Source organism: Telmatherina bonti (assembly GCF_933228915.1).
Source record: "Telmatherina bonti genome assembly, chromosome: 15".
Classification (NCBI taxonomy): domain Eukaryota; kingdom Metazoa; phylum Chordata; class Actinopteri; order Atheriniformes; family Telmatherinidae; genus Telmatherina; species Telmatherina bonti.
This window is the reverse complement of record NC_136613.1, coordinates 30,726,476-30,751,832: the sequence shown is the minus strand read 5'-3', so window position 1 is coordinate 30,751,832 and position 25,357 is coordinate 30,726,476. Positions and strand designations below refer to the sequence as shown.

General features: G+C 40.7%; 1 protein-coding gene across 1 annotated transcript in view; it reads right to left on the bottom strand.

Moving 5' to 3' along the window:
* LOC306766327 (tomoregulin-2-like) overlaps nt 1–22,975 on the bottom strand; it is a gene marked incomplete at both ends in the record, with an annotated part of 156,224 nt that extends 133,249 nt beyond the window's left edge. Inside the window, 2 exons of the mRNA XM_079254019.1 lie at nt 4,874–4,983; nt 22,786–22,975. Coding sequence (XP_079110145.1) covers nt 4,874–4,983; nt 22,786–22,975 — 300 coding nt within the window. The remainder of the gene's footprint in view (nt 1–4,873; nt 4,984–22,785) is intronic.
* Between the last annotated feature and the right edge of the window lie 2,382 nt (nt 22,976–25,357).

The following is a 25,357-nucleotide window of genomic DNA, read 5'->3' as shown; positions in this document are numbered from 1 at the left end:
AATTTATGACGTGAGGAACTATGAAGTTTTTCTTTCTGCCGCCCTTCAGTATTGCCCATGTCTGTGTGGGGTCTGCTCTCCCCACCCGTCTTCAGTCGTGAGGAAGTAGTAAGAGGTGTGGCCAGCCGGATGGAAGAGGCTTCCCCACATAAACCAGAATCAGAGGAAAAAGGAGCTGCATGGAACGGAGCGTCGCCTGAGCAGTGCTGTCAGAGGGGCGGAGAGAGAAGCAGCTGCACTCAAACCATAGAGCACATTTACTAAAGCAGGGCTCCAAAGTTTAATTGATATATCAGAGAATTGTTTCAGATTGGGTATGAAGTGCAACTTCCCCTTTCACATGGCGCTACAGTCAAACAGGTTTCATCGACTGATCAAGTAAGCTCTAAATTCATCTAGATCAGCCTCCAGGTTTGCCATTACATGTTTGTAAAACAGAACAAATCCAGGGTTTTCTTTTTCTTTTGTACAGTAGAGTCAACCGCAAGATTTCTGTCAATTCGAGAAAAATCTTCTGACTCTTCATTTTTGATGTGTCATTTATCTGAACTGTTTTGAAAATGTCAAAATTCCCTCCAATATCATAAATAACCAAATCTTGGAAACAAGTGACATGAGGGCCGATGCTGCTGTTGTCGCTGCCATTTGTTGCGTCCCGTGTGTTCAGTTTCACCTGGGTGGTGATGAATTTCAACTGGAGCGATCATTTGTGTCATAAGTGGTCCAGTTCAGGGCCATGCAACCCTGATTTGGACTACATGGTGAACTAACAAACGACCGAATGAACAAAGGAATGAAGGAACCAACCAACCAATAAACAAATGAGTAAAATTCAACATGAGACATGGTTTTCAGGCTTCTAAGCATGATTTTAAGATATAGAATAATTGAAAAAAGAAAAACTGACCACATTAACGCTAACTGCTTCCAAACAAGCCTTTTTACATGATTTAGTTGCATTAAAACATGACACTTTAGTCTTTGTTGCGAATTGTGAGTGACTGCGAGATGTCACTTGGTTACACACAATCCATTTCAAACTTTTAATGGGCAAATATTGCCTCAAACATCCGCTTTCCCTTCTCCAGTTAAACTGTAATGGGGTTTGTCAGGCTGTACGAGTATGAACATTTATGCTGCCAGTGTCAGTCTCCAACAATAACGGCAAGTTAAAATAACAAGCAGGACTAGAATGTCCCATTTTGGCACACACACACACACACACACACACACACATGCACACACGCTACACTGTGACTTTTTACAGGAGCATTATCTGAAATCTTTAGACATTTCTGTTTCTCCCAAATAGCCAGAAGAAAAAGGCATCAAGTTCTCTGACCATAAAACTTGTCATGAAGGTTTTGCTGAAAATTCAGAACAATTGTAAAAACTCAATAAATTCAATGAAATCTGAGCTGCTTTTTGCTTCACATAGCAGTCTATTCATATAGCAGCAGAACTATGTAAGGGAATTATGTGTAAATAATTATTTCAGGGATCCTGAAGCAGGGAGAAAGGAAAGAAAGGTGCTTCTCCCATTTACAACTCTGGTGAAGACCCTCACAGAAAAATCAATAGCTACAAAGATGAGAAGCTACAAAAGTATCATAAATACAAGTCTGCATCAGTGGCACCTCCCCAATAGCAAACAGGGGTGTAACAATATCTACACTGATGCATCAATACAGACATCAGCTATTCAGAAACACTGACTGAAACTGTAAATATCAACCAAACATTAAACAATAGGACTAGGAATCAATTTAAAAAATGTATTCAATAAGGTGATTTGTAATTAATTATTCTTGATTAATTACATTTTGATGGCATAACAATATTTGCCCCAAAAAGCAACTGTTTTTAATATCTGTATATGTATTGTAAAATATGTATTTTTCCTCCATTTCAGTAAGATCCTCTGTTTAAACTGCATTCACCTGCATTATTCATGTCTTCTATCCATGTTCAAGTAAAACACAGGTGTGAGTTTTATGTGCAGTTAGAAGAAATCCTTCTTATTATAAATTACAAAACATCAATACTGAGCGCAATTAAATGTGCTGTTTACCGTCGGTGGACAGTTTTATCTGAAGTGTTTCACGGTGCCGTGAGCGTACATATTTTTAGAGTGGACGACACCTTTGGGAATCAGCAATGTGACCTGACATTAGCATAACCAAACCGATAAGAATAGCTTTTCCCAGCAGCTATTGTGAAATGAATTATAAGGAAATGTTGAGTGATTAGTCAGGCTATCGTAGTACAAACAAGTCATTTTAGGTGCACGTTGCTTTGCAGCAGTTTGAGTCTGTGTAGCGAAAGAAAGTCTTGGTTCTTTCAAGAGTCGGTGTGTGGGGACTCTAATGCATCTTGGCAATGAATAGTGTCCATTGATTCAACCGCATCAAACTCACTTCCTCTTCACAAAGACCCTTGCATGCCTCTTCCTCTGGATTTTTTATTTATTTATCTTGGTTTGTATGTGTGTTTGAGGAAGGATGTGTGCATGCATCCATAGACTCAGTTAGAACCAAGGAATCCATGGTAAATGGAAATTTTGACTACTTTCACGTCTCCTCTGACTGTCCTGAATAAACTGTCAACTGGAGAAAAATCTTTAAGCCATTTATCTGACACTGATTGGGAGTGATTGATTACTTCAGGGCATTGCAACACTTGCAAGGCTGGGAAGGTCATGTTTATGCTGCCCGATGAAATAAAGACGGTGACATTAGCACTCCCCCCACACGCAAATGGAGGATGCATAGCCGAGTTAACCTCAGACTCACGGTATCCAGCCAGAAATTGTGGTGTGACCTGCTCTTTCCTGAGAGCACAGAGAGCGTCTCAGTGCACATGACAGTCGTATCAGTGTGAGATCTCCTGAAGAGAAATGGAGCTGTAATGTCATTTATCTACAGGCTTCTGTTAACGTTTGCTCCCAGGGAAGTACGAAATTGAGATAAAAGCTGGCCAATCGAGTGTCAGCCTGCCTACTGCCCGCTCGCGCTGATGACGCGCTGATAAAAGCGACGGATGGGAGTACGCACTACGTCTTTAAATATCAGTGGCTTCATTTATCTGGGGCTCTTCATCTGCAAAGCTTGCAAACGTTATATCAAAATCAATTCTCGGCTAACTGGCTTGCTCCTTTTTTATTATAGGTTTGGTTGTAAAGTTAACTATGAGTCATTATCAAGAAGAGCAAAATGTCCTGGATTTATTTCATTAACAAATCTTTAGTGGCGTATTTAACAGCCTTGTTTATGAACATAGAGATTGTGCTGTAATTTAGGATTATGACACAGATCCACAGGGAGCTTCAAACTAGGCAATACCTCCCTTTGTGACTAATACCAGTTTTAATCCAGATAACATACATCAGTCCTTGTAATTATATTTGTTCTAAGAGTATTATATTGGTAACAAATCACTGATGAGCAACAACACTACCCCATCATCTGGGGATGAATACAGTGATCAGCTTCCTCACCTAAACATTGTTGCACACCAAGCATAACCCTGTCATGATGGAAGCATCCCAAAGTACACTAGATAACCTCACACTCTTAAAGGTGCTCAGGAACAAAATACAACAAGAAACCCAAAGAATTTATTTGGGCTCTGAACTTTTAAGATCCCAGTGCAGACAAAGATCTGCAGGTTAGCATCACTAACAAAGGTCCAACATTGCAACCCAAAGACCAAAGGAGACCATGAGAGCCTCCTGCCTCGATAAGTCAATGCTACACATTGCTGACAAAAGGAAGAGCTCTATAATAAGGTTTTATTTATTAGAATTAAGAGAAGTTCCTTCATATTTTCAATTTCACACCAACACCATCTTCAACACCATGGAAGACCCCCACCCTGTAGCAACAGTAGCACGACATACTTCAAATCTATCTGGACAAAATAGTGTATTCATGAAATGAAGGCATTATTTTCAGATTGACCTGCAGCACCCTGGTCAGAAAGAGTTGATCGAACTCATAACACCATAGTGACACACTGGGAAAATTCTGTATTTTATGACAGGAACTTGTGTTGCCATTAGCAGTATAGGACTTAAAACTGTTTCCAGAGAACAACTTATGCATGTTGCGCATTTAAAAACCAACAGCACATAACCTATGAACATTCCTCAACCTAAAGGGAGCAGTGTGTCAGCCACTTGGGAATATGGTGACTTTTTCTTCTGTTTTTGAAGCAATGGGTGCTTTTCTTTAAAACATAGTTTGACAGGAAGAAAGGCAGAAAGGCTGACCTGCAGCAAAGGGCCACAGGCCAGGAGTTGAACCAGAACCACAGAAGGAAATACATGAATTTGATTTGGCCCACCGTTCCAACCACATTTAAATGCAGCATGTGTTTATGGATTGACTGAGAGAATGAAACGTTTCTGGACTGACATGCACATAGAAGCTGATCAGTGTGCAACAGGCTGTACGTGTGTACATGTGTCATCAGTTTGTATGATCTTCTAATGTTTAAACAATCATCTGTGTGAAGAATCTTATTCAAATGTAAATATTTGTCCAATATTTGTCTTGTAAATGTGTTTAATATGTGTGTGTAGATTCAAACATATATTTACAATTAGCCAAAGTTGCACAAAAATTGTCTTACAAATCATTTCATACAGATTTGAACAGATTATGTACTCTAGCAGGGATTTCTTGCTTTAGTAGCTCTGCGCCGGCTTCTGCTCTACTGGTGAGCCTCCATTTTTTCAGCAGTCTGTGGTTTTATGTCAAGCTAAGCTATGATTGGATGGTTGGTTTTCAAGCTGAGAAAAAACCAAGAAAACAAAACAAAAACACTGGTTCAAAGGGAAAAATAGCGGTAAAGGAATCATCACAGCTCTTACCTTAAAATCACAGATGCATGTCACCATGTTCCCAATTCTGAGACACTCCCCATCAAACTTGCATGTGTTGGTGTCGCACAGGAACAGATCTGTGTCCCGGTCATCAAAACCTGGAGGACCAAAAGCAAGCAAAGACATGAGTGACTAAGTGTTCCTCTGTTCAGCCCTGGAGCAGCTCTAACCTAAGCCCCGTCCTGGTTTGGTCATAATGAGTGTGTGCTATTAGTCATGGTTCCCAGAGGACAATGCCCTCTTTGATCAAACACTGTGCAATTCATAAAGACAATGCTATGACAGTACTTGCCCTTTTCTGTCAAAATGATAAAACGCATTTTAAAAACGTAGTATGAAGATGTAGGTATGTGTATGTATCAGGTCCTATTTAGATACATATATACATATACACACACACACACACACACATATGGAAACGGTGAAAATGGCTGCTCAGTATGATCCTTCATCTCTGCAAAGGTAATAACATCTGATACCTCACATCAAAGGGTGTGTATTCATTACATTTCTCCACTTATTTCCTCTTTCCTTTTAATATTTGCTCGTGCACAACGAGGCTGACTCACAGTGTCGTCTTGGAGAGGCAAACCTGGGATATGATCAGATTCAGGTTGTGTTATGGATCTCAAATGACATCCAGAATCAAATTATAGTCACATGGGCATGGGACACTAAGCTCAGGGCTATTTGTCTACCTGAACTGATTGCTCACAAAAAGCCAGCCCGTGTACATGAAGGCTTTTTGTAAAGTAAATTGGTTTGCATTCAGCCAAATGCAGAATGACATGGAGATGGAAATTTCATTGCTGAGGCAAAAGATGAGCATGTTTCGCTGCAAGAACCATCTCATTCATTTCAGAGTAAAAACAGCAAGGATGATGTTATTTTCCCAGTTTGCTGCTTATAAATATTTGGATTAATGCTGAAAAAAAAAAGCATCTATCTTATATAACTACCTAACCCTGTCTGGGGTTGAGCGAGGCTAAAGCGGACCTTGGGAAAGGAGTAGGTACATCAAGGACAGATCCTCTGTCCATGGCAGAACTAACATTGAGTGGATTTACACAGCAAGACATATTCCCACCTAAATCCCAAATTACATCCTAAATGTCCTCCATCTTGTTTGTGTTTGCTCTTTAGTCATACAGTTTAATAACATTTGAACCTTGTTGAAATCCACAGTGATCATTATGACTGCTATTACACTTACAGAATACGTTTTACATAATAACATGAATCACAATTCATTGATAGGTAATTTAGACTCAATACAGTAAACAAGAACCAGTAATATTGGTTCAACTTTATTCCTCATGATAATGATCTCGATAACACCTGGATGTGCAGGTAACCAACTTTTTCACCAAAGTTCACCAAATGAACTTACATTTGTGTGAGAATCTTATATAATATCTTCTCCGCCCACCTCCAGACTCTTAAATTATGATGGGAAAGTTTATTGGCATTATCGCAAGATTAGACTTGAAAGCAAACATCAGGATCAAGCTCAAGTAAAAATAGAAAATCCAGGTTTACAGCTAAGGTCAAAGACAAGAAATCAGCCAGCAATGCAAACTGGTGGCATAAAGAAGCAGTCCCAAAAATCCCAATCTCCAGGAGCAAATCAGGTTTTTTAATGGTTTGGAACATCCAGCAGCTGGAACAATGAAACACTAAATGAGGGAACAGCATACCTTCAGAGGGACACAGAATCTAGACTGTCAACTGAAACAAAAGGAGGTAAAAAATAATCCACCCCAACATCAAAACCACTGCCAGAAAAAGTGCTGGTCTTTTTACTATGCAATGTCAGTCAGTCTGAACTGCTTTGTCCAATTAAAGGTTGCTGGACGTTGGAGCCTGTTCCTGTGCCATCATTGGGCGGGTAGGCAGGGTACATCCTGGACAGGACGCCAGTCCATCTCAGGGCCACGATGCGATGTGTGACCAGGAAAAACTGTATGGAAGGAAGCCTGACACTTGTTACCTGCCTGAACATGACTGCAGATGAGTCCCATCCAACACCCACAGATATGGAAATAATATTTTTAACTGGTGAGGAGGAAGGCCTCTTCTGTATTACAGGCATACTGTTTTCACTGATCAGTTGTGACTGAAAGTAACTGTGTGATGGTACCAACACAGGAGAGAAAAGAGTGAACTGATGTTACCACTGTTCATATATTTAAATAGATATCAAATCAATACTAGTCCAAATTCAGCATTACATAACATTTATATATTCGAGGGGAGAGTTTAAGTTTTCCTGACCTCTGACATGAGGCTGCGCTATGCAGAGAAATGAAACAGACTAATTCTGTAAACAAAGAGCTTTCTTACTATTTTACTGATGTAATTCTGATCATTGTTGTTATCTATATGTATATCTATATGTGAGGTCAAAAGTGTGTCAGGAAAATACTCCTCACAAGCAGCCTGAGAGGGATACAAGGCAGGATGAATCCACGCCTTCATGAATATGGAGCTGAAGTTGAAACTCATCAGACCAACAACGTTTTCTATCTTCTTTTATCCAGTTTTAGTGAGTCTGTGTGAATTGTAGCCTCAGTTTCCTGTTCTTAGCTGACACGAGTGGCATCCGGTGTGGTCTTCTGCTGCTGTAGACCCTCTGTTTTAAGGTTGGACATGTTGTGTGTTCAGAGATCCTATTCTGCATATCTTGGCCCAGTCCCTGGTGCCTCTAACAAACACGTCCGTCCATTCTCCTCTGACCTCTGACATCAACAAGACATTCTGGTCCAGGCAACTGCTGCTTGCTGGATATTTTCTCTTCTTCAGACCTTCCTCTGTAAACCCCAGAGATGGTTCTGTGTGAAAATCCCAGTAAATCAGCAGTTTCTGACATATTCATACCAACAACTATACCCCATTCAAGGCACTCAAATCTCCTTTCTTCCTCATTCTAATGATCAGTTTGAACTTCAGCAAGTCATCTTCACCACGTCTCCATGATTAAATGTATTTAGTTGCTACCATGTGATTAACTAATTACATATTTGTGCTGGCAAGCATTTGTTTACTATTGGTGTAACTGTTAAAAGTGGCCAGTGAGTGTATCCAAGACTACAGTTCACTATATAGAAAACAGACAAACAGCACTGAGATATGGAAAGACCATGTTCAGAAACATCACAGAGTGTAATATGCATCAGATGTGGACTCTTGGCTGCTTCCAGGCTTAGCAGTTTTAATCGTCTACAAAATGCTTAATGAAGCATTAGATAGGATAATATGATAAGTCAAAGGGACTTGAAGTCCAGAGGCAAAATTGGAATTTGAAGCTGCATATGAGCATCAAAGACACTCATCTTTCATGTTCAAATATGAACAGTATGGGTTTTGTTTTTATATTTGTCCCAGTTCATGCTGTGCAGCCTGAAGGAGGATCATTTTAAAGAGAAAGCATGGCAAGCTAACTTTTATTACCCTATGTGACTCGGATCATATGCAGTGTGCATGCTGATAGTTGTTACTGACTTCTTTTCTTTCAGATGAAATACCAGAGGTTGTCAGAAATCTGTTTAGCACCATTTTAATTAACCTTTTTGAACCATAAAATTCCTCAATTTTCCCCAAACGCTTAACTGATCTCAGACAATTACCTCTGATTTGGGATTGAGGGCACAGTTAGCACTCACTCACATGTACACTGATGTTTCCCTCATATGAGAGATGGACACTCAGGTCTGGGACTCAGACTACAGTCCGACCCAAGTCACATCTACAGTGACTTCAGACCCGACCTTTCCAGACCTTTCCTGTGACCTCAGACTGACTTGACTCAGACTTGCAATTTGTGACTCTTAAACAAGCTTTTATTTTTATTTAACAGTTTTGTGATGATTGGTCTGATTTTCTGTTTGTTGCATCTGATTCACATCCCGCAATACAAATGTATAATCACACAGTTATACACATGCACACTTAATAAAAACCTTAACAGCTACATCAATGTCACATGTTGGGGAGGGTATAAAACCTTCATAGCGGCACAAATAAACATCTGTGAGCTAAAAGTGTAGGACAGTGGATCCACCAAACCCTAACTTCATCTGCCACCTTAAAACTTAAAACACAACTGGAAATGTCAGTGACAGTCATATGAAAGCTAATGTTAGCATCTACATTAGTAACTAGCTTAGTGCAACAGCAGCGTAAATATTAGCATGTTAGTACAAAAAATAGCTTGAACTCCATTCAACTAGTTTTTACCAAATGCGCTGAGATGACAGTTTGCGTAAACTGCCATCTCTGCAATGACCCGCCCAGAATAACATTGAACCAATACACCATCAGACTGACTGGACAGCACACAGTTGTACTGGGTCTGTTTGTTAGGAAACATATTACAGATATAATTGCTGTAGTTACATTTAAAATATTTATTGGACTTGTATTTATTTATTTAAAAAAATAAATAAATATATATATATATATATATATATATATATATATATATATATATATATATATATATATATATATATATATATATATATATATTGTTTTTTGGTTTTTTTTTTAATAAATAAATACAAGTCCAATAAATATTTTAAATGTAACTACAGCAATTATATCTGTAATATGAAAACTAATGTTTGCACATTTTGTGTCCATCTCACATGAAGACATTTCAACCTATGGATTTTCTATGTAACATCATTTGAAATAACATGAACTATAACATTCCTCACTTTTTTGGCTCCCCTCTACATTATGGAAGAAAAAAATGCTGTAATACTGCTTTAAAAGTTCTCTTACAACTCGGTCCGGATGGATAAAGATGCATATTGAAAACTAGTTATATTATATTTATTGGCATTTTTGCAACTCTGAATACATCTCCATGTTTATCCACATGTTTTACAACTACAGTAAAGTAAAATATTGTGACCAGTGGAAAGAGATAGCTCAACGATAGCTAAAGATCAGTGTTGTTAAAATATTGGTAGAAAAAGGAGGTAGATTTTATACTTCTTGCTGTTAGGATCCTCTTAGCAGACTAGCGGGCTTCACGTGGCAGATTACATTTTAACTAAAAGTGACATGAGCCTTGAGGTTGGATCATTAAATAGCTACATTCAAACATCTTCCACCAGCAAATCCTTAAACAATGCTATCCACTCTCCTACCTTCTCTCTTCCACTCATACATGATGAACGCTTAGTCGCACTACCCTCTGTATCCTAAGTGTAATAATCGATAGCCCTTTCCCCTTGTAAAAACCCTTCTTGGCATGGAACAGCCTCATCAGGCAATAATACCCCCATGGAAGAGAAACTCATGCTGAAACGAACCTGCTATCTGGCAGACTCCAGAATGACCATAAAGTGTCAGTTCTCTGAGCAAATATACAATCATCGAGCCAAGAACAGTGACATGAGAGGTCTCGGCATTTGGAGTACATGGATGGAACAAAGCCCTTAGCCTGAAGAGGGCCATATGAGGCAGTCTGGAGAGCCACAAAAAAAAAAATTGGCACCCAGGCAACTGGCATGTTGATGACACTCACTGGAGCGAGGCATTGTTATGATAACAATCATATCGCCGGCTACCTGAACAGAAATCACTGGAAAATCTCAGCTCTTTTTCAGGTAACTGGTAGACTGTCAAATGGGAGATGGGTTTGTGTTTGTGTGCATGTTTGTGATACAACTGCAAGCTACTGGTTCCTTGGTTTACTTTTTTTTTTCTTGATTTTAAGAATTTGTGAAGCTTTCTCTAGGCAGCAGATGGTGGAAAACATGAGAAAAGAAAGTTTTTAAATGAAGAAAAAAGAAAATGCCAAAACTGTCTTCTGTACCAAGAAACAGATGTAGAGCTTGGACATCATTGGGAGCCTGGAAGCCAGACGGATACATATATCACTTGTAAACAATAACTTTGAGGAGATACGTCACTGCAGGAAATATTCTTATCATCTAATTAACAATAATGCACTAAAAGCCCCTTTGTGATTCTGAAAAGAGAAAGGAGACCATTTCTGTGAAGTGTTTTTAGTGACATAAGATCTGAATATCCAAATGAAATGACTATAAATGAGTTTAAACGGGCAATGAGATGATCTGTGTTTGGGAACATAATGGCTGACCGAGTTCAGGATTTACAGAAAACCTCACAAATCTAAATAAGCCATCATTCTGACATGCATCGTTTTTCCATAAAGCCATTTTAATACTCTGCAATTCCACTTCAGACCATTCAAAAGGCAGATGTTTACAACTTGACAAACTCCGTTCAGATGTGCCGAGGACATCGCCATCAATTCTGGAAAACCGGGTAAAAACTCATAAACTCTACAGGAAAGGATAAACAGAGATATGTAGACTTTCATTTGCAAAAAAAAAAAAAAAAAGGCATTAGCCACTGGTATTTAATCGTTCCCACTAGTACAGGAGCTTCCAGCTCCAGCAGTTCAAACAGATTCTCCACACTTTGCCTGTCTCAGAAGCCGTTCAGCCGGTTGCGCTGCTGAGGACCAAAACACCGTGGTCTGAGTGGCGTGTTGAGTTTGAGGTGGTCTTGTCAGGTCTGCTCTCATGTGGTGGTCTTTGCATGTGAGAAAGTGTTAAGGTTATGCGAGTAAAATGCTCAGAATAATTTATTCACCGTTGAGCAGCTGGTCCTGGTGGGTTCAGAAAATCTTTTAGGGCTGATGTGTCGAACACGGAAGTTCGATCGCAAAGCTCGTGTTTTGGCTGTAGCTGTCATGTGGAGAGAACGAGGAAGCTCTCTGTTATAACAAGGTTTTATCTGCCCTTTTTGTTGAGTAAATGTGGGTAATGCACCAGTGAATGATACTTCAGGCTGTGATGCTTAGGGACTATTTAAAAGTACTATTAACAGATCAAATTTGACTCGCGTATGCTTACACACGAAAGGATATCTGGATTTTTGCATGTCAGAATGAAACTCAACTGTGATAAAATGTTTACAGATTAACTTAATTATACTTTCTCAAAACATCTGAATGTACATGCACAACTTTTAACTGTTAAAGTGTTTGTTGCATAACATGATCTTTATTAATGACGTGATTTACCATAAAACAGCCAAAGACGTACCTGCACCGTTAACGGACCACTAAATGTTGTGTTTCAGTGATTACTTGTATCTAAGGAGTCCTCTTCATCAAGATGACACCTAACACCTATACCTGTTGTAAAGGCTGTAGATTACATTTGTGATGTTTGCATTTTTTATGTTTGCATATGTGTATGTAGGTATAAGTGTGTATACGTGCGTGTGTGTGTGTGTGTGTGTGTGTGTGTGTGTGTGTGTGTATGAGTATATGTGTGGGTATGTATATGACATCATAGCATGGCACATAATACCACATTATTTATGATACCATTATGTCATAGATAGACGGTATATATAACATATACATATATACAGTATATTTAGTCTAAATAGGTGTGTGTGCATGTGTGTATGTTTCTACATGTACATGGATGTATGAACAGTCAGGATATAATCTGGAAAGGTTAATGCGTTAGATAAAGTGATACATTGTTAGTGTGTATGAAGAAAATTGTCAGCATAACGCTCACCTGGTGTTTGTTTGGTTTTGCTTTTTGAATGTTTTAAGTTTTTCTGTTTTGTTTTTGTACATATTTTTTGTTGGACCCCGGCGAGAAGTTGTGTCCGTGCTAATGGGGATCTTGATAAACTGAACTGAAATCAAATCTAACGAGTTATTGACACTTTCATTCATTCATTCATTTTCTGAACCGCTTATTCCAATTCAGGGTGGCGGGGAAGCTGGAGCCTATCCCAGCTGGCTTTGGGCGACAGGCAGGGTACACCCTGGACAGCTCGCCAGTCCATCGCAGGTTATTGACACTTTGATACGTTAAATTGCGGTATTTCCACCACTGCTGTTAGCTTTTGCTTCAATAAACTGTTGGAGATGAAGGAATTACAATCACATCATTCTGAATTAGCTTAGCCATCATGCATAAAATTTCACCAGAAAGTTTTTGGAGTGTCTTTTGGGCTTGTAAATCAAATTTCAAAATGAATCCACTTGAAATTTTGTAAACCTGTGAAATAAATCTGCCTCTGAAAGTCAGGTGTGTGTGTGTGTGTCATCAAAATAAAGAGACTTATAAAATAGAGGCACTTTTGCTTGGATTTGTTCACAGATCTAGTGTTTCTCCGTACACGTAACTTTTCCACCTCATGGTGAAGCATGTCCCGCCTCTGCTGCAGACGTGCTGTGGCATCAACCAATCATAGGATCTGCTTACAGAAGAGTAGGGAGCATCAGAACCCCCCGCCATCTAATTCATAGACATATTTGTGAGTCCATAGTTCAGCATTTGTGGAGTAAAGACAGGCTTCATATTCATACTTGTGACCCCAGAGGAACCCACAGTGTAGGAATTTTACCTGCAGTTTTTTGCTTTGTGTTTGTAAAGACATATAATGAGCACTTACAACATCATAGTTCTTCTGCATATGTTAACTTGTTCTTTTGTTTACTTTAACAAAGATGGATGACAAACTTTTATTTAAATCTTTGTTTTCATCTCGCTCCGGTTAAAAATATGAAATGTTGAGTACGCTCAAAAGCCTGAAACTGGGTGGTTTTTATATTAACAAGAGTTAAAAATGTAATTTGAGCAAAACAATTTCATGCTTCCAAGCTGAAAGTCATTAAGTCAGGCACAATTTACAATTTACATTAACTTCAATAACTTAGATTCAGTGATAAATAAAGGACTCAGTCAAACCAGCTGGTTTACATACAACGTGAAGAAGAACCCTCACAGAAGTCTGACATAGTCAAATAAAATCTACCATCATCTGTCCTAATAAAAGTTCAGTTATGTCTAAAAAATGATAGTGGAGATTAATCTGTTTGGTTACTTGAAATAATTCATACTGAATGCAGTATGATGTGGTATAAAAAAAAGCCCTGAATGGGGAAATCGATGGCTTGGAAATCTTGATTGTCCGAAAATCCAATCATTGATCCCTGAATAATAATCTAAATGAACTATGAAGTACCTAAGATGGCTCGCCCCTATGTGGAGTGTCATAAAATTGCTTAATCTGTTATGTCTGAAAAACTCCTTTTACACGACAAGGTCCATGGAATTCAGCATAAATAATCCCACTAAAAGTTTCTGGCAGAAGAGATAAATGAAGGAATAGTTTATCGCATAAAATATGAGCGACATGAAGATTTCCTCAAAGATCTCACGCTTTGTCTTCCCTCCCAAATGTTAACAGGAGCCGGTTGTTACGGTACTGAGCGCAGCCTCGTGTCAGAGGCCAGGAAAACTTAGACTTCCTGCTCCTGTTCTGCCGCTCCAGGAGGAGATTACAGTCAGCTGAATAATTAACGAAAACAAGCTGCCAAACATCAAATATTGAATAGGTAATGTTTATATGCTAACGATTAAGATGGCAAGCGAAGCACTTTCATGTCTAAAAGACAGATCTTGTCAGCCAAATGCATCTGCTCCTGCCTACCTGGAATTTCACTAAGCGAAGAAGATCAAGGAGTCCAACCTCCATGCTTTAGGCATTGTGCTGATCAATAATTAAGCAAGCTAAATTAATAATGAAGGCTGAAAAACCACAGTGGTGAGACATCCTCTTCTGACCCCTTTCATGCTGCGCCTGGTGATACATATACATATAGATATATCCCTAGCGTTTGTCACAGTAACAATAAAAATGGTGATAAATAAACACCAATTTAGCATAATTTTTCACAATAAGTCTATCACCAAAATAACAGTAAAGGCTACTAAATTGCACTATTTCTCTGCGAACCTTGCAAATTAAAAATTTCTGATCTGTGTCTGAGTTTCTGAACCCGAACCAGTTCCATATATCGGACCTTGTGGCACCTAGTCAAGGAATAAGCTCTTCACTAACCAGTGTGTCTGCAATTCCTTTTGCCATGTTTGTCAACACGTGTTGGGTTGTGGGCGTCGCATCCAAAGATATGTCATCAGTGAGGCTTGACAGGGTTTCGTGCTATATATATATATATATATATATATATATATATATATATATATATATATATATATATATATATATATATATATATATATATGGCATATAACAAGGAGATGCCCTGTCCCCGTTGTTGTTTTGTAAAGGCCTGAACCACCTCAGCCAACTAATCAACAAGACTGGCTATGGATACCAAGTCAGGAATGGGGCCACCATCAGCCACGTCCTGTACATGGATGACATCAAGCTGTATGCTAAGAGTGAGCAGGACATTGACTCACTGATCCACACCACCAGGATCTACAGCAGGGACATCGGAATGTCATTCGGACTGGAGAAATGTAGGCGCATGATAACAAAGAGAGGGAAGGCAATCCATATGGAGGGCATTGCACTCCCAGTGGGCTAGATAACAAATGTGGAGGAAAGGTACAAGTACCTGGGCATACCACAAGCAAATGGCAACCATGAAGAAGCCACAAGGAAAGCTGACACAGCTAAATACCCGCAACAAGTGAGGAAAGTAGTGAGAAGTCAGCTCAATGGCAAGAACAAGATCCGGACAATTAACAGCTACGCCCCGCCAATGATCCGATACCCAGCTGGGATAATAAGCTGGCGAAAGGAGGAAGCTCCAATCACGTATGTCAAAACCTGCTCACCATGCATGGAGGGCTCCACCCCAAGTCCAGTGTCCAACAACTATACACAAAGCACAAAGAGGGGGGCCGGGGACTAGTGACCATCAAGGCCACTATCCAAGATGAAACATCCAAGCTCCACGAATACATCAAGAAGAGGGGACCAAGGAATGAAGCACTTAGTGAATGTTTCAGACAATGGAGTCTGGAGGAACACAAGATGGAAGAGGAAAACAACATCATGACATCAAAAAAATACATCATGGGAGGAAAAGCCCCTGCATGGGATGTACCACCAGCAGATCACCAAAGTGGCCGATACAAACAAGTCCTATCAATGGCTGGACAGGGCTGGGCTGAAGGACTACAGAGACACGAATCATGGCAACACAGGAGCAGGCCCTGAGCACCAGAGCGATTGAGGCCAAGATCTACCATACCAGGCAGGATACCAGGTGCAGACTATGCAAAGGAGACCCTGAAACAATCCAGCACCTCGTAGCAGGGTGCAAGATACTGGCAGGCAAAGAATACATGGAGCACCATAAGCAAGTAGCTGGCATAGTGTACAGGAACATCTGTCCAGAATATGGACTGGATACCCCTAAGTCCCAATGGGAAACTCCCCCCAAGGTGGTGGAGAATGAGAAGGCTAAGATCCTCTGGGACTTCCAGATCCTGGCAGATAAAAAGGTGGTGGCCAATCAACCGGACATGGTGATCATGGATAAGCAGCAGAGGAAAGCCATAGTGATCGATGTATCCAACCCCAATAATGGAAATATCAGAAAAAAGGAGCATGAGAAACTGGAGAAGTACCAAGGCCCCAAGGAAGAACTGGAGAAGGCCTGGAGGGTGAGAGCAACAGTAGTACCCATAGTGATTGGAGCACTGGGGGCCGTGTCTTGAGAACACTGGAGAAGTGGCTCCAACAGATACCTGGCGAAACATCAGACATCTCTATCAAGAAAAGCACAGTCCTAGGAACAGCTAAGATACTGCGTAGGACGCTCAAACTCCCAGGACTCTGGTAGAGAACCCGAGCTTGAGAGATGAACACCCACCCACCCTACCCTGGGGATATGGGAGGGGTGGGTGAGGGAGGAGTTTATCTATACATATATGTATATATGTATATATACTTTTACATAAACTCCTGTACAAGTTCTCAAATGAAAGCCACTGGGAAAAACCAAAAAAGCAATTAAATTATTACAAGAATGACTTATTTAATTTAAACCAATCCTTCAGAGAGGTTTTCTACATGTTAAAGTAAATTATTTTCAGTTAAGCATCTTTTAAATCTCCCTTAATACAGTCAATCCCCACTTAGCAAGTTCCAATCCCCTTTGGATTGGACTGTAGCAGGTCTGCTTGTCTCATAATTTACTTTCTGTTTGTGTTTACTGTCAGGGGTGTTGACCTGCATGCAAGACAACTGTTTTTGACTGCTTTGAGTCAAATCTCGGAAGGAGATGGCCAATTCTCCACGGACTTCTGGTAAATCACTCGACTTGATGGGATTTATGGACGACTTGGTCCATTCTCCATTTATTCCTGTCACTTGAACTATCTACGCATCCTGTGGACATTCACAGTTAACAATAGCAGGGATATGCACAGAGGAAGGGATTGCGGCCTGTTCAGAAATTTTCCCACTGGAGACGTGAGGTATAATGGGATAATTAAACTGTGACCAGACATTCATGCAGTGCCGCCACTGCAATGTGCTTATCTGTGACTAAAAAAAGGAAAAAGAAACTGAATTGGAGTGACTGGTCATCTGCGAGGGAAGGGACTCGCATTCTCCTGGCTGTAATTTTTTTTTAATGCTGGCAAATATAGACAAGAAAAGTAATTATTGATAAAAAGTCTTAAAAAAAGTCTGAAAAACTGCAAGTAAAATGCACAAAAAAACAAATATATGGTTCGGTCAGTTGGATGAAAATGAAGATGTATCTCCAGTTATATCGGTATAGAATTTCACACAGTTCACTGTTGTTTGCTATGTAAGATGGTCGTTTTATTATTTCTTCAACTTTTTGAAAAAGTATTTGCACCTCATCTTCCATCCCAACACATTGCATCTGAAACAAACCGACCCCCGACGTCATATCCGGTGACATGTAGCTGCAACAAAAGGGTTTCCATTACACTTCTGCGATATACTTCTACATCCACATGTCTGAAATTCCCCCTCGTGAGGGCATAAAAACATTTTAGCAATATTTGAGAGGTTTTGCAGAATGTAGGTGTTTCCGTTACCAGTTTTTTGTTTTGAGATTTAAGTTTTGTGCAGCTAAATCTGCACAAAACCAAATGCAGCTATAGATAAGGATACTTTGGTGTTGTCGGCGTATAGATGGGAATTTCAATGAAAAAAATTCAAATTAGTTCTCCAAGAAGACAATTATAGTTGGACAGCTTTCAGTTTTATTATGATAATGATTCAAATGTCCATTCTGCTGAGCGACCAAGTTCTGTTATCAGCTGTTTAAATAGTGTGACATTTTTATAACCTACTGTTGCTTTATGTTTTACAAAGAAAATATTTATTATTACATCTGGCAAGGAGGTGGCAGAGGTAATAGATATGGCCTAGAAACCTTGATACATCATAATGTAATGACTGTCATCTATACTGCAAAGAAGAAGAAGAAATATTACCTTTCCCATGGAGGTTATTTTTTACTGGTTTATATCTGTCTGTCTTTATGTTTGTCTCACTATACAGATTTAGAAGTTTGTTGCTTTTTTTCTGAGAATGGGTCTTTGTCTTATTTAGATGTCATTAAATTTGGGGAGTGATCCAGATCACCATCTTGATCCCAGATTTTTCTGAAGGATACTTTATCATAGCGTGATAGGGCCACTTTCATTATATATGCATAAGTTCACAGTAAATGGTCAAGGTGCCTGGCCAGAAAATGTAGGAGTAGTTCCCAACAGGCTTTACAAAATATCAAAGACAGATCTGCATAGACCACCCAGAACAGGAAGAAAGAGGGTATTTTCATCAATGCAAAAGAACAAATGAAGATACAAACATGCAACAGACACCAGAGTATAGCCAAGATGTGGATTTATTATCCGTGTATCTGGGAGGCTAATAGTGAATCCATATAAAATAAATGTCAAGACTAGAACATTGGCTGGAAACTACAGTTTGTGTGGAAATGAGCTGCTTGGTGGAGGTCTGCACTCTCAGAGAGCTTTTCTAGTCATGTGAACCAAATTAAGTTTGATGACATCTTTGCTACTGCCAAAAAAGGAAAGTAATTTTCAAACAGAAAGTGCCCAAAGGCACAAGCGCTGCAGCCTTACGGTTGTGGCGTGGGTCCTGTCTGCCCGGACCCGGGTGGCCCCCATGGTGATGGCCTGGGTGGTCTTGGTTGGGGGTAGCCCTTTGTGTAGAGGCTTCCTGAGAATATCGTTTCCTTATCTGGTGCACATCTGGTGCAAATGCACCTGGCCATTCAACTTCTTTTAACTGTTAGAGGGCAAATAGGGCATGGGTGAGGGTGGTTGTGGGTGGGTGAAAGGGGATGTGTATGTGTGTTAGTGTTTTATCTATTTTTTATCTATTTTGATGTAAATTGTTTTATAATGTAAAGCACTTTGTATTGTTTTTAAGCACGAAAAGTGCTATACAAATAAAGTTTGATTTGATTTGATTTGATTAAGAACAGCTCAAATCTGACAACCCACTCATAGGTTCCTGTTTGTTACACTGCAGACCGGCTTCACTATTTCAAACCCTTTGTCACCTTCTCACAAACCACATCAGATCCTCCCCACTTAATGCACACAGAGGACGAAGAGACGGGAGGAATACCCACTAGTGTCCACAACGAAGTTTAGAAACTTTTAGACCTCTTTTCAGAGCCGTTCCTTTCTGGTAAAGAAAGAAACAGAGCAAAAAGCAGCAAAAATGCATGCGAAAGACCTTGCATCGCTGCATTAGTGATAATAACACAGACTCCGTCATGGACTGCTCAGCGAGAGGCAGAATAAACAGCCGACAGAGATGCTGCCTGTTTCTGCAAAAAGAAAACAAAAGCAGTAAATGTAAATAGTAATAGTTGTAAGGTACAGTTGTACCATATACACATGATCTGGAGCTGTATTTGCAACTTCTTTATCATCATTGTCACATTTAATCAGCTTTGTGTGGACAGCCCTTTTGGATGTATGGAAAAAAAAAACAGTTTTAAACTAAAACATTTGTTCTTCACTAGGTATCTTTAGTGCAATTACCCATACATTTTAAAAATGATAACATTAACCCATGTAATGTGTGAAGAAGCAAGAAGAGGAGATTTAAATCAAATAAAAGAACATTTTCTAACTCATCAGACCATTTTATTTCATGCTCTGACCATAACCTGAAGCAGATGAGCAGAATTAAGCTATTTTTCATTTCATCCATTATTTCTGAGTCTCTACTACATGCCAAAACATGACCATCTTCATTGTAAAGTCTTACTGCGTACACTGATGAGCCAAAATCTGAGCACTAAGAATGAAATGAAATTATTCACATTGTTACAATTTTCTGCTCTTAAATCCTGAATCCTTCCGTGTAGATGTTAGTTTGACATTTACCACCAACCTAAAGATTTTTTACAGGTCAAGCACATTCTTATTGAGTAATCCTCCTCCTCTTCCTCCTCCTCTGCCGTATGGAGCTCAACGTGCCACAAAAATGCTTAGAATGGCTGAAGACGCATGAGAGAGTTCAGTGGTCGACGCAGCATCCAAACGCTCCAGGTGCAAGTCTGCTGGAGCATCCTGACCCCTACCCCACAACTTCCACAACCTGAAGCATTCCCTGCCAACAGCCAATGCCAAACACAACGGGACAATCCAAAATGTTCCTGGTCCTTGTTGCAAGAGCTCAGAGCTGTTTTGGCGGAACAGAAAAGAGCTGCATCGTATCAGGCAGGTATCTTCAATCTGCTGGCCGTGTATATCACAGCCTTGTTACTAATCCTACACATTCTGTGTGTATGACAGTGCCACAAGGCGTCTCATCACCAATTCTATGTCTACTCTCACAACTGAGGGAAAACCCACTCGTAATGTCAGAATAATTTCTTGGGATTCTTTGTTCTGCCTCAGCAGAAAGACTCCGTCTCCACCAAGTCAGCCATGAATGTAAAACAAAGTGAAAGAAAATCTAAAAGTTTGATTCAATTGGTAGAAGATGTCATTCAGAACTGGCTCAAAGGCAGCGCCAACTGCAGGCTGATAACTCATTTTCCCAGCACTGCTCATAATTAGCTTTCTCTTAGCACCAGAGTGACACTGAACGTAACACACTTCCCTGTCAGCGCAATTCTCCCCAGATAGAAAGGTGTCGCCCATCGGTGTTGTCGTTAAAGTGCGTGATATGTGGACGTGAGTGGATAATTACTTACACTGCAATTAGGATGTGTTTATTGTTATAATTATTAAAAGCTTCTTATCTGTTTTCTGTAGCACTGCATGCCACTTGTCATGCTCTATTCATTTTAATTGATTCTGTACTCTGTGTGTGTGTGTGTGTGTGTGTGTGTGTGTGTGTGTGTGTGTGTGTGTATGCTCTGTCCTCTGCATATGCACTTAAGCCTCCTCAAGGCGTGTTGGATAAAAGCCTTTGCTGAAATGCATATGAGAGTGTGTCAGGAAGTGTGTATGTGTGTGAGTGTATGAGTGTGTGTGGACAGGATGTGTACCATTATCGGTTATTACGTGTGAATCATCAGAACCATCAACAACAGAACAAAAAAAACAAAAAAAAACAACAACCTCCAAGCACAATGCGAGAGTGTGGGACGGAGATTATCAGAGGGAGGAATCAGAGTAAACATATGATCAATTACTGGGCTAAATCGCAGAAAAATGGATCTGATATGTGGAAAGAAGTGAGCTCATTCGTCACCGCTGTCCGCTCAACATTTAATGCAGGAAGGCTGTAAAATTATTTATTTAAATAAAAGAAATTCAGTACAAAAAATGCTAGAATTATGTTAATCTCCCACAGATTTCAATCATTGCTTAATTAAGCCTAACTTAATGAGATTATTAGCATAATCAGATCCTTTCTAAAAGCTCTGATATCCAAATTAACCTTCTCATTGGTGATTTCCTTTATGGACAGTTTAAGATAAATTCTTTCCCTTTTTTCTTTTTTCTTACTGGTACCTGTAACTCTGCAAAAGCTTTGTCAGACTGTCTGTCACAGATAATTGGGATGTCTCTCTTTTCTTTCTTTAAAAATGCCAACCACACTGATAGCCTGAAGCCTCGTCCTCAGGCTGCAAATGGCATCATGACTCCATATTGAAGTCTGGCTGTTATGAGCTATAATATCAATACTGCTTCTAACCGTGAGTGAGTGAGTGAGTGTGTGTGTGAGAGTGTGTGTGTGTGAGATCAGCTTGGAGCTATTTTAAGGGTTCAGACTTGGACAGGCGACTGGCGGAGGGAAATATATGGCGGCTGATGTAGAAAGAGGCGAAGCGGTTCGCTCCGTTTTTCTCTGTTTTTTGCTTTGAAGAATAAAACAAATAAGTAAGATTAACAAGTTTCCAGCTCAGTGACCTTGACAAAACGAACAAGTGCGCTTTTATTTAAAGTAGCATATTATTTCAGCTGATCCGTTTTGGGTTTGTTTGTTTTTTTTTATGTTTTTTTTAGTAGGAAAGTTTAACTCTGAGCTACAAACATCACATCCCATATTATTATTATTTTATTTAGGTAAACGTTTCCTTGGTGTTCATCCTTATCAAAACACTCACTTCCCTAATTTTTCATTAAAACCATCCTGAATGTTTCTGCTTCCACTTTTGTGGCGGATCGAAACCATCGACCACCTTGTCCTCCTCCCGCCTCCTGCCACCTCCTTTCCAGGTAACACTACGCTCAGAGGTGTGTTGTCACGCTTGAGACTCAACAAAGCTTAACTGTATAACAAGCAAACCTGGAGAAAAAAAAGACAAAACTGCAGCCTCATCGCGGGGCTTTTGCGGTCCTCAGTGTGTGTAGCCTGAACGCACCACGGAACCAGAACCAAGACCCCCAACACGGACAGCAGGGTGCATTAAAGCCACAACATGACATGTGCCACAGGGGCTCTTGTAAACTTTCATACTAGGAAGACTTGGACAGTGAGTTTACATCTTGGTACAAAAAAAAAAAAAAAAAAAAAAAAAAACTATTTGAGAAATAGAGGAGCGGGGTTGCCACTCTGCCCCAGAATGAGAAGAGTCTCACCGGAGCAGTTCCAGCCGGTCGGCGTCTGGCAGTCGCTGAGGGAGGAGGGGAAAGCTCGCAGCTGCTCCACAGGTAAAGTCGCCAGAAACGAGACGAGGATGATCCGGAGCCAGCCTCCGGCCGTCCCGCTCCACCGCCGCGGCCGTCGGCGCTCCTCCAGCGGCGCCTGCGCTGCCACGGACAGACCCATCATATCTCTCTCACTGGTCCCGACCGCGCGGCCGAGGAGCTGGGGAAGACACGCACACGCGCACCGACAACTCCAATCCCGACAGGTTCAGCGGGGCGTCTAAAGCCCGACAGAGGACCATTTTCCGAGCGAGACCGTGCGCCCCATGTAGCTGTGCCCCCCGTGCACACTGGCCAAACGGTGTTCCTCCCGACCCGGAGGGGTGTGGGGGGGAGGCAGCAGCGAAAAAGATAAAAAAAAAAAGAAGAGGACTCGTGGATGGAAGGTGGGAAGGAAAGACTGCCAAAGGGTTTTGTTGTTGTTGTTGTTGTTGTTGCTGTTTCGGCGAGCGATGGAGGAGGTTGTGTGGGATGGAGTGGGGTGGAAAAAAGTTAGCGAGGCAAGCGGGAGAGGATGCTCGGGGATGAGGAGACGGGATGGGGAAGAAAAGAAAGGGGTGGAAGATTGTAGGAAAAAAAGAAAAAAAAAGGAGGCAATAAAACTGTCAGAGTGACGGGATGAAGCCAGAGTATCCCCACGCGCAGGGTTTTGCAGGCTGTTGTGTAATAGAATCCACGGGTGAGACGAGCGGCGGTCCTCCCGTTCACTTTGTATGTGTGATGCGTTCAGAGTCGCAGCGACTTTCTCTCTCCCTCTCTCACCAGCAGCTGGTTGTGATCACGTGGAGTGTGATGCGTAGAAGGGAGGGGAGCGCCCCTCAGTAACCATTACAAAGTCTTACTGGTGGAGTAGGCAAAAGAGAAGAATACAGGGAGAAAGAACAAGACAAGAAAAAAAGCAAACAGGGAAGCTGGAAGAGACACACACTGTGCTCAACGCTTAGTCCCACCAGTTGGTGATGGCAACCCCACAGACAGGCAGTATCACTGAGGACACGCAGCCTTTATAATTGGCCAGGAGCGTTTAAAAAAGTCTCCAGGAAGCGATTCGTTCAGTCTGCCCCGGGATAATTGCTCTTCTTTGAAACAACTGTGACGCTGCCTCTAGGTTTCTACCTCCTAGCAACCCGAAGGATCTCGATATTATTCATTTATTTTGGGATAGAAGCTACTGCTGTCACGCGGGGAAGGATGTGGTCGGTAATCGAGATGCTTTCGGCCATGGAAGACCTAGATAGTGTCCAGCATCTGTAGGAGTTTAAGAGGCCGAACCGTCAGGTTGAGAACACTCACCCTTTGAATCAAGGAAATTGGAAGCCATGCGCTTGGAAAAGCCCTTTATAGGATACAAAGGAGTTGTTGTTAAGGCCTGCCATGGCTATAAAGAGACTTGACCTCATGATATCATAGAAGAAAAGCTGCAGCCGCCTGTCAACAAATAAACCTTTTATTACTTGTCACTTTAAGATCATTATATGGGTTTTTCTCAGTTAAAGGGGTTTATGACACGCATCTGCAGCTGCAACCAGCAGCTTGTCATTTATAGTAACACACACCAAGAAGCTGTCTCAGTCATGAGAATGAATAAAAAATACATTAAGTGCAAGAAAGGTTGGTGGAAAAAGGATGTCGCAGAAGTCATCTGATCAGGATCAACATGTGTAGCTGATGGCAGGAACACCGACCGCCATGTCCAGCTGTGTTGAAAAAGGAAAAGTGACGAGTACATGCTAGAGCACATACTGGAAAGCACCGACTGTACTGGTAAAAGACAGATATTCCATTCAGGAATTAGGAAAAAAACAACAAATAAATCACAAAATCCCACAGATTTTTTGACAATAAATGAGTTATTTAGGCTACGTTCAGACTGCAGGGCTTGCTGCTCATATCGGACATTTTTGTGAAAATATGAATTTTTTGAAAGTCCGTTCACATTTCCGATCAAATGTGACTTGTATGTGACCTCCTGTATGAACCTCATGCGCACCAGAAGCGTCCCGCATGCGTAGAAGACACGGCGTGCGTGTGACGTCTTTGTGTTTGCAGAAGTAAATATGGATGGCAGCAGAGCATTTATTATTTTAAAAGTTTTGTCCAACCGTAGCCACAACATCCTGAATGGGTTCGTTTTAAGGAGACGTTTACGGAAGAGGAAAGTAAAAGTTTTGGTCGATGCCTTTTGTGGAGCTGTGGCAGCAACAACTGTAGAGAGAAACGTTTGGGTACAAAGTCGCAGTCTGGATTGGTGGGAAAGTGATGTGAGCACATTTACCGATAAAGAGTTCATAAACAACAAACACAGAATAATGACGTTTGTTGTGTGTCAATGCGTCAATCAGATTAATGCCACCTGACCGTTCAGACTGAAGTCGCATGGCAAAAGATCAGATACATATCGGATTTAGGATCACATATCCCAGCGTCCTGGGTCGCATTCGAAAATATCAGATCTGTGTCGTTCAGACTGTTGACAAAAGCTCGGTTACAGGTCGTATAGGGG